The following is a 10,138-nucleotide window of genomic DNA, read 5'->3' as shown; positions in this document are numbered from 1 at the left end:
AGTTTCCTTTAACTCTTGCCAAACAGTAGTAGCATCATCAGAAAAATTTGAGCTAGATATAACTCATCAGTAACAGAAGTTAAAATCCAAGTAAGTACAACAGAATTGCATCTGTCCCATTGACCAACAAGCACATCATTATCTTCATAATCTTTTCTTTTACAAGTTTCATCTATAAAACCTTTTTTATTTTTAGTATTAAGAGCAAGAATCATAGCTCTGCTCTAAACATTATAGTTTTCTGCACCTTTTAGTTTTATAGTAATTAAAGAAGTGCCATTAGTGTCACTAGCATGAAGATAAAGTGGATCTCCAAAGTCTAACTTGTTAATCAATGTAACAGATGAAGAACCAACATCATCATCATCATCTTTTGTCATTTTAACAAAAGATAGCAATCAAGATCAAATACAGATAATATGCAAAACACAGAAACAAATAGAGCGAATCCTAAAGGAAAACTTGAGCAGTGATCTAGATAGGCAAGATCTCAGATGGATCTTACCCCAAGTCTTACTCAAGGTCCTCTCTTCTACAAGAAACAAGGATTAGCAGAAACAAACACGAAAATAAACAAATAGCACACAGAAAAACAGCAATAATAGAATAAGAGAAAATACGAAGAACTCCCCTATCAAGGAACAAGCCTTGATTGATGAAGATCACAAATAACAGCGGAAGAAATCCAAACCTAATTTTTCAAAATAGGGTTTCAGAAACAGAAGAGCGAAAGATCCCAGCAGATTACAACAATCGATGAAACAAATCACCATAAACACTTGTTTATTTGTCAGAATAAACGAATATTCAATCACCAACAGAAAGGGTCGAGAAAACCCCCAAATCGCCAGTCGAACCAGATGAACAACACACCCAGAATCAATCGTAGCCACGCTCTGATACCATGTAAAATTATGATCAATAACAACACAGAAGAATCACGAATCAACCATGCTTTATAAAGAAGAATAATACATCAAAAGTACCGGGCAAAGCCCAAAAGATACAAAACCGAAAATCACTCAAGAAATGATTACCAACAAATAATCTTCCAACACTCACGACACACACTAATCAACTCCAGAGATTTACAATACCAGAAGATGATCGAATGAAACAATCGGTCAGAAAAAAATTATGAAACCCTAAACCTAACAAAACACTATATAACAAAATAAATTACATAACTAGTCCTTAGAGTTGCAACGAAACCAAAAAGAGAATAATCTTCATAGGATGGACATAAGTAACCCTGCAAGAATAAAAACATAAAAAATAGAGTCCAAACTACAATTTAGATTGTATTTACCAAGACATTATTCAACAGAAAGCTTCCGAATCTTTTGATCCCACAACCCTTTCAAACTTAGCCCTGATGTACATAATATCATCTTCATAAACCGCACACTCTTTTTCTTGATCACTTGCTTTTTCACTAGGCAGTACACCAGATGAAATGTCCCGTTCATATTGATTATAAACGTTCCATATTAATTGATTTCATTGCGAGGTTTTGACCTCTATATGAGACGTTTTTCAAAGAATGCATTCGTTTTTAAAACAAACCATAACCTTTATTTTATCGACAAGGTTAAAAAGTCACCACCTAGATTATTCAGGAATGATAATCTAAAAATATCACACTTACATACTACCAATACATATTGGTTTACAATATTAATATGTTACAACAAAGTAAATCTCGAATGCAGTTTTAAACAATATTATACAAGCATGCTGACACCAAATCTTGTCCATATTTTAGCATGCAACAGCGGAAGCTCTTAATAATCAACTGAGAATAAACATGCTTTAAACGTCAACAAAAATGTTGGTGAGTTATAGGTTTAACCTATATATTTATCAAATCAAAATTATAGACCACAAGATTTCATATTTCAATATACATCCCATACATAGAGATAAAAATCATTCATATGGTGAACACCTGGTAACCGACATTAACAAGATGCATATAAGAATATCCCCATCATTCCGGGACATCAATCGGACATGATATAAAAACTCGAAGTACTAAAGCATCCGCTACAACGGATGGGGTTTGTTGGGCCCAATAGATCTATCTTTAGGATTCGCATCAATTAGTAGACTGGTTTACTAATTCTTAGGTTACCAAGCAAAAAGGGGCATATTCGGCTTCGATCATTCAACCATAGAAAGTAGTTTCATGTACTTGTGTCTATTTTGTAAAACATTTATAAAGCTGCATGTATTCTCATCCCAAAAATATTAGATTTTAAAAGTGGGACTATAACTCACTTTCACAGATTTTTTACTTCGTCGGGAAGTAAGACTTGGCCACGGATTGATTCACGAACCTATAACGAATATGTACATATATATCAAAGTATGATCAAAATATAATTACAACATTTTTTATTACGTTTTAATGATTTGAGTTTGTTAAGTCAGCAGTCCTCGTTAGTAACCTACAACTAGTTGTCCACAGTAAGATGTACAGAAATAAAGCAATATATATTATATCGAATCAATCCACGACCTCGTGTATACAAGTCTCAGGCTAGATCACAACTCAAAGTATATATAATATTTTAGAATCAACCTCAACCCTGTATAGCTAACTCCAACATTACTGCATATAGAGTGTCTATGGTTGTTCCGAAATATATATATAGATGGGTCGATACGATATGTCAAAACATCGTATTCGTGTCTATGGTATCCCAAGATTACATAATATATGTTATAATACATGTATAATACAATATAAGTTAGCTAGGATATGATTACCATAGATTTGTTACTAATTTTCACGTATCTACAACAAGCAAAATTATCCAATCTTATTTTACCCACAACTTCTTCGTTTTAAATCCGTTTTGAGTGATTCAAGTTGCTATGGTTTCATATTGAACTTAAGTTTATGAATCTAAACAGAAAAAGTATAAGTTTATAGTCGAAATTACAAATTACAAGTCATTTTTGTAAAGGTAGTCATTTCAGTCGAAAGAACGACGTCTAGATGACCATTTTGGAAAATATACTTTCACTTTGAGTTTAACCATTATTTTTGGATATAGTTTCATGTTCATGAGAAAAATCATTTTCCCAGAAGAACAACTTTTAAATCAAAGTTTATCATAGTTTTAAATTAACTAACCCAAAACAGCCCGCGGTGTTACTATGACGGCGTATATCCGGTTTTACGGTGTTTTTCGTGTTTTCAGGTTTTAAATCATTAAGTTAGCATATCATATAGATATAGAACATGTGTTTAGTTGATTTTAAAAGTCAATTTAGAAGGATTAACTTTTGTTTGCGAACAAGTTTAGAATTAACTAAACTATGTTCTAGTGATTACAAGTTTAAACCTTCGAATAAGGTAGTTTTATATATATGAATCGAATGATGTTATGAATATCATTACTACCTCAGGTTTTGTGGATAAACCTACTGGAAATGAGAAAAATAGATCTAGCTTCAAAGGATCCTTGGATGGCTTGAAAGTTCTTGAAGTAGAATCATGACACGAAAACAAGTTCAAGTAAGATTTTCACTCGAAATAAGATTGTTAAAGTTATAGAAATTGAATCAAAGTTTGAATATGAGTATTACCTTGTATTAGAAAGATATCTTACTGTAAATAAGAAAGATTTCTTGAGGTTGGATGATCACTCAAAGTGGATTTGCAAGATTGGAAGTAAGCTAGCAAACTTGGAAGTGTTGTTGGTGTGTTCTTGAGTAGTTGTTTTGTAACTTGGTTTATGTATGGATTTATGAACTAGATTGAGCTAGATTTTGATGAAGATGATGAAGAACACTTAGAATAAAGTAAGAACACTTGAGAGAGATTAATTTAATTCAATAAAATTGCAAAGTGAATGTGTTTGTGAGTACCATACTCCACGTGAATTAGTAGTCTCCATATAGGCTCCATTAGTTTGTAATTTTGTGAGATATTTAATGCTAGATGTTAAATGATGGTTCCCACATGGTTAGGTGACTCACATGGGCTGCTAAGAGCTGATCATTGGAGTGTATATACCAATAGTAAATATATTTAGAAGCTGTGTATTGTACGAGTACAGATACGAGTGCATACGAGTAGAATTGTTGATGAAAATGAATGAGGATGTAATTGTAAGCATTTTTGTTAAGTAGAAGTACTTTGATAAGTGTCTTGAAGTCTTTCAATAGTGTATAAATACATATTAAAACACTACATGTATATACATTTTAACTGAGTCGTTAAGTCATCGTTAGTCGTTACATGTAAGTGTTGTTTTGAAACCTTTAAGTTAATGATCTTATTTAATGTTGTTAACCCATTGTTTATTATATCTAATGAGATGTTAAATTATTATATTAACATGATAATAAGATGTATTAATATATCTTAATATGATATATATATATATTTAAATGTCGTTACAACGATAATCGTTACATATATGTCTCGTTTTGAAACCCTTAAGTTAGTAGTCTTGTTTTTACATATGTAGTTCATTGTTAATACACTTAATGATATGTTTACTTATCATTTAACATATTTAAACATAGTGTAACAATATCTTAATATGATTCATATGTATTTAGTAAGACGTTGTTATAACGATAATCGTTATATATATCGTTTCGAGTTTCTTAATTCAATAAACTCATTTTTGTATATAATTCATTGTTTAAAAAAAATCTAGTGAGATACTTTCTTATCATAATATCATGTTAACTATATATATATATATATATATATATATATATATATATATATATATATATATATATATATATATATATATATATATATATATAACATCATATAATTTGTACAAGTTTTAACGTTCGTGAATTGCCGGTCAACTTGGATGGTCAATTATCTACATGAAACCTATTTCAATTAATCAAGTCTTAACAAGTTTGATTGCTTAACATGTTGGAAACACTTAATCATGTAAATAACAATTTCATTTAATATATATAAACATGGAAAAGTTCGGGTCACTACACCAGCTCCCATTGATATCAGCTCAATCGCTTTCAATACTTTCCATTCTTTCTCACAACATTATTGTTTTATCTCAAAAATGCACTTTTTCCCATTATAATAAGTCCTCCAAATAGGCTCTTCCAATATCTTCTTGAATTACCAACTTTTTTCACTTTGTCATCCTCTTTATCACATTCCAACGCGATCCTAACGAGTCCCAAAGCCATTTCTTTAACCAAACCACTTATTGGTGTTTGCAGCTCGATTAAGAAAACGGGATGGGACGTAGGAGTTTTTTGAAACGCGAAATGGACATGGCCATTTCTAGAGCCAAATAGGGTTCCTACAACCCTTGGGCCCAAACCATGCAATAAGTTCGCTCAGTTCTTATTAAGTATTGTTAGAACTGAGCGGACTCTGGCTGCAGCTATTTTGATGGTTTGAATTTTTTTTATAGTTAAAGGTGACGGTAATTCAGTTTCTTTATTCTTTTGAAGGTATAAATTAATCAGGGATGACATCGGGTCGGGTTTGGAAGAATTTAAGTAATTCCAGACCCGAACTCGATTTGAAAAACCGGTCCGAAATCTCGAACCCGTCGGGTCCCCATTTAGTTACTAACTAGCGGGTAAACGGGTTTCCCCACGGGTATTCGGGTCCCTATACAAACTATTGGATAAATGGGTTATGCCATGGGTATTCAAGTCTTTTTTCGGGTATACGAGTCGGGCAATCGGGTATATGGGCCGGGTAATCAGGTATACGGGCCGGGTATATAGACTCGGGTCTTTTTTGGGTGTACGGGCCAGGTAATAGGGCTTGTGTCTAAAACCATACCCGGACCCGCAAAAAAATTAAAACCTATCCCCATACCCGACCCTAGACTCATTCACCCGGACCGAACCCGGCCCAAAAATATCGGGTTTTGAGTTTCCCCATAGAGTACGAGTTTTTTTTGCTAGAATTAAGTGAAGAACCTTCTTATTCTTCTTCATCTTCATTGCTGACTTTCTTTGACCAATCGATAAATGGCGTCTTGGGCTCTTGGCCCCTTTACAATCATTAGCAAATACAGTACTATTTTAGTTGCACTTCTTTTATATTTATTTATTTATTATTTATATATATAAAGAAAGTAGTGATTAGTTTAGTTGTTAACCAAGATAAGCGTTGTATTTAGATAAATGCCAATTAACAAGTTAGTACCATACGCCTAATAGATTTTACTATTTAGTTGGTACATTTTTCGTCAAATCGTCTTATAACTAAATATAAGTGACAATGTACAATGTTGCGGTTTTTGTTGATTTGAAATCGACATACAAGCTCATTTAGTTCAAATTTAGACCCGATAACTTTAGGCTTTTGGATCACTACAATGAAGGTGTTGTTCACAACATCAACCACAAGTCCTTTTAGGTGAATTCACAAAAGAATAAAGGGAAAGGAACAAAGTAAATGTGTAACTTCACTTTCTTAGTGGGGTTACAGGCTCTGTTTCAGGGAGACAGGGACCTACTACCAGCGCCACATTTGCATTCTACATAAATCCGTCACAAAATATAAAATAAGTGTTTCATTTTGACTATTGAAATTCTTTAAATTTTAACTTCGACTTTATATATGGCTAGATTGCCAGCTAATTCAAGCAATATATGTCTAGGTACTTTTCTCCAATTTTTAATCGGATTAAGTCGATAATATGATTAACAAGATCGCCATCAACAATAACAAAAATTAATACAATCATTAACTAATCTAAATTAAAATTATGTACGTGTTTACCCCTTGAAGATCAAAAATTACAATGTGAACCCAAGTGAATCAGCTGCCGATCTAGCCATAATCCCTTGAAATTCCTTAAAACTAATCACACCATCGCCATCCGTATCCACATCTCGAACCATTTCCGAAAGCTCACGGTACGTCAAAGGCTGGCCCATCTTTGTCATAGATTTCGCCAGCTCAGCAGGCGTAATGAACCCGCTTCCATCTCTATCAAACGATTTAAAAATCTCCAAAAGTTGGTTTTGATTTACTAATATTTCTTCAGTCATCATTTGTGATGACATAGAATTCACCAATTCATCGAATTCCACGGTCCCACTTCCATCCAAATCCATGGTTTTAAAAAGTTTATGAATTTGATCGCCTGATGGTTTTAGACCGAGGGATCGAAGAAGGGCTGCAACCTCGAGATGGGTGAGGGACCCGTCTTTGTCTAGGTCGAATCGAGAGAAGATTTCTTGGAGTTGTTTGAGTTGGTCTTCGGGCAATCTTGACATGGTAATGAAATTCGATAATGGTGATGCTTTCGATCGATATATCTATCGATTTTGTGTTGAATATGATTTGGTTAGATTGGTGGTTTTTTGAGGGTGGTTGTTTTGTAACGGTGGCGAAAGAGGGTGGTCGTGGTTGATGTGGCTGGTAAAGTGCATAACGTAATATGTATGCATGTAATAACGGATAAAAATTATGGAGTGGATTATGACCATACATTAATTTGTGATTAAATATATAGATTAACCAAATTAATCGATTTAAGCAATTTCTGATTTACTAGTGAAATGACCCGTGAAATGACCTGTGAAATCACGGGTTTGTTTAAACGAAACAGTTTAATGATATATTTTAGGTATTAAGTGAATGTAAATAAATACTAAAGTAATTTAGTTTAATGACTCGTGGAACCACGGATTCCAACTAAGAAACTTGATCAGAATAAATGAACTACATTTATTCTTCCACCACCTTGTTCTAATTTTCATCACAATTATTATTTTTTTGTCATAAAAGTTACATTACAACATTTTATTGAGATATGTATTTCGCATACATATGTAACGTAATTAATTCCGTAAAGATGACCCGGTTTTGAATAATAATAATATAATAATAATAAAGTTTGCTCTGAAATTGAGTATTTATATTTATAATAATAATTATTAATAATAACAAATGTTTCTTTAATTTATTTTTTTAATAACTAAAATACAATCATTATATGAAGGCTGTACAATATGCTTCAAAATTTGTACATGTGTTTATAGGCTGTTTTATTATAAAGTTGTATATAATGTTTCAAATATTGTACATATGGTTATGAGGTGTTTTACCAAAAGGTTGTACATATTGCTTCAAATATTGTATATATGGTAATGAGAGTATTTTATCATAAAGTTGTACATAATGCTTCATATATTATACAATTAACATGTTAATAATTTTATTTAAAATAATTAATTACTTTAATGTCATCATCAAGTTAGTTACTATATATACAATTTTTTTTAGTTATAAATATTTAGGATTAATGACATTATTTAAGTGACCTAGATTTTTTTCTTTTTATTTTTGATTTTTTCTTAACAAAAAAAATAGTTTAATAATGATATCATCATTAATTTTAATAGAAACTATATATATATATATATATATATATATATATATATATATATATATATATATATATATATATATATATATATATATATATATAGGGGTAGGATCAATGGGGAAATAACCAATTGGGGGAATCGGAGGGAAGTGGGTGAAGTAAATTTTTGTTTTTAAATTTTGGGTTTTTTCGAATTTTTGTTTCAGGCATCAAGATCACACGAAAATATGAACATTTAAAAAAGACACTTCGTGATGAATGTTATTATTTAGGCGGGAAAACGATCGACAAAAATAACATTCAAGATAATATTGATCGTGAAGAATGTTAACCTTCGAACGTTTTTTTCCTTCATGTTTTTTGAAGTACTTTTTGTCAAAATTTAGCTCGATTTAGGGTGTAGGGTTTAGGGTTCCTAAACCCTAAACCCTAAACTCTAAACCGTTCGTGTTAAAAACTCAATCTAAATCCTAAATCTAAACCCTAAATCTAAACCCTAAACCCTAAATTTCTAAACCCTCATATCTAAACCCTAATTTATAAACCCTCAAAATACGCTCGAAAAACACGATAATTGTTATATATTATTTCTCCGAGCGTTTTCCCGCCAAAATAAAAACATTTATCACAAAATGTCTTTTTTAAATAGTCATATTTTCATTCAATCTATAATGTTCGTAAACAAAGTTTTTTCAAAAAACGAAGAAAAAAAAATTTGCTTCTGCCCAATTGGTTACTTCCGCATTGAGCATACCACTATATATATATATATATATATATATATATATATATATATATATATATATATATATACACACACACACACACACACATACATACAAGGGTGAAGCCATGATTTCACGATAGAGGATGCTTACGCAATATCGAAAAAATTCAGCATAGCACTCAATCAAGAATAAACGCTCTATGTACGTAATAAACGATCAATGATAACAAATCCATATGGTAATAATGTAGCGTTACAAAAGAATGAAAACAACGACCATCGTTGCATAAAAGAACAAGTTTACTCAAAAGCAATCATCAAAAAAATCGATTAATATCTGCCACGCGTGACGCGCTGATCCGTTTTCTCATCCAGAACCTATAAAATAGTTATAATAATTTGTGTAAGTTAAATACGTATAAACATACAATAAAAAAATTGGTGGTTAATATTGTACCTTTGACAATTGAAGTGCAACGCGTCTACGTTTCTTGGTAGCAAAATCATCTACTATCTCATCTATTGAAAGAGTTTCTACAATATCCCTCTCATTGTAAAGAATCAAGCAAATTCTAAGAAAATCGTCACCCATGCTGCAACGAAGTATTGTTTTAACAATTTTCATTGGTGAGAAAGCTCTTTTACTTGTAGCACTTGAAACTGGAAGAGTTAATATAATACGAATTAATTTATCAAGCAAAGGATACAATTTCGACTTCTCGGTTTCTCGTAGGCCTCTACATAACTCGGCAGTAGTTTGAACCTTTTTTAACTCTGGATGATTAGGCACATCTAGCTCATAATGTTGCAACTCTTGTTTTAGATGGATCATTTCTTGCTCTGTAAAGTCTAAAGAATAGAGCGTTTTTGCTAACTTACAAATGTCATCTTTATTGAAGGATATTTTTGGGTCTAAAGCAACACTGAGTGAAGAAGTTCTGTCACGGACTTATTGAATCTAGAATTCAACTCTTGCAACTGACTATCAATAGCAGCAAAAAACACATCAACTCCATAATGATTTTCAATAGCCACATTATCT

At 31.8% G+C, this 10,138-nt stretch overlaps 2 protein-coding genes and 1 pseudogene across 2 annotated transcripts; all 3 read right to left on the bottom strand.

Moving 5' to 3' along the window:
- Window positions 1-1,320: 1,320 nt before the first annotated feature.
- LOC139868143 (protein MIZU-KUSSEI 1-like) lies at window positions 1,321-5,490 on the bottom strand (annotated as a pseudogene).
- A 944-nt stretch (window positions 5,491-6,434) lies between these two features.
- Window positions 6,435-7,254, bottom strand: LOC139867289 (probable calcium-binding protein CML16). Its single transcript, XM_071855640.1, has 2 exons — window positions 6,755-7,254; window positions 6,435-6,509 (listed from the first exon to the last, which is right to left on the bottom strand). The coding sequence occupies exon 1, from the start codon at window positions 7,252-7,254 to the stop codon at window positions 6,772-6,774; it is 483 nt and encodes a 160-aa protein (XP_071711741.1). The 3' UTR covers window positions 6,435-6,509; window positions 6,755-6,771.
- A 2,172-nt stretch (window positions 7,255-9,426) lies between these two features.
- LOC139868141 (uncharacterized) lies at window positions 9,427-9,928 on the bottom strand. Its single transcript, XM_071856474.1, has 2 exons — window positions 9,554-9,928; window positions 9,427-9,474 (listed from the first exon to the last, which is right to left on the bottom strand). Exons 1-2 carry the CDS (start codon window positions 9,926-9,928, stop codon window positions 9,427-9,429), a joined length of 423 nt encoding a protein of 140 aa, XP_071712575.1.
- Between the last annotated feature and the right edge of the window lie 210 nt (window positions 9,929-10,138).

This window comes from Rutidosis leptorrhynchoides, chromosome 9, assembly GCF_046630445.1.
Source record: "Rutidosis leptorrhynchoides isolate AG116_Rl617_1_P2 chromosome 9, CSIRO_AGI_Rlap_v1, whole genome shotgun sequence".
In the NCBI taxonomy this organism is placed as follows: Eukaryota; Viridiplantae; Streptophyta; class Magnoliopsida; order Asterales; family Asteraceae; genus Rutidosis; species Rutidosis leptorrhynchoides.
This window is presented reverse-complemented; position numbering and strand designations above follow the sequence as displayed.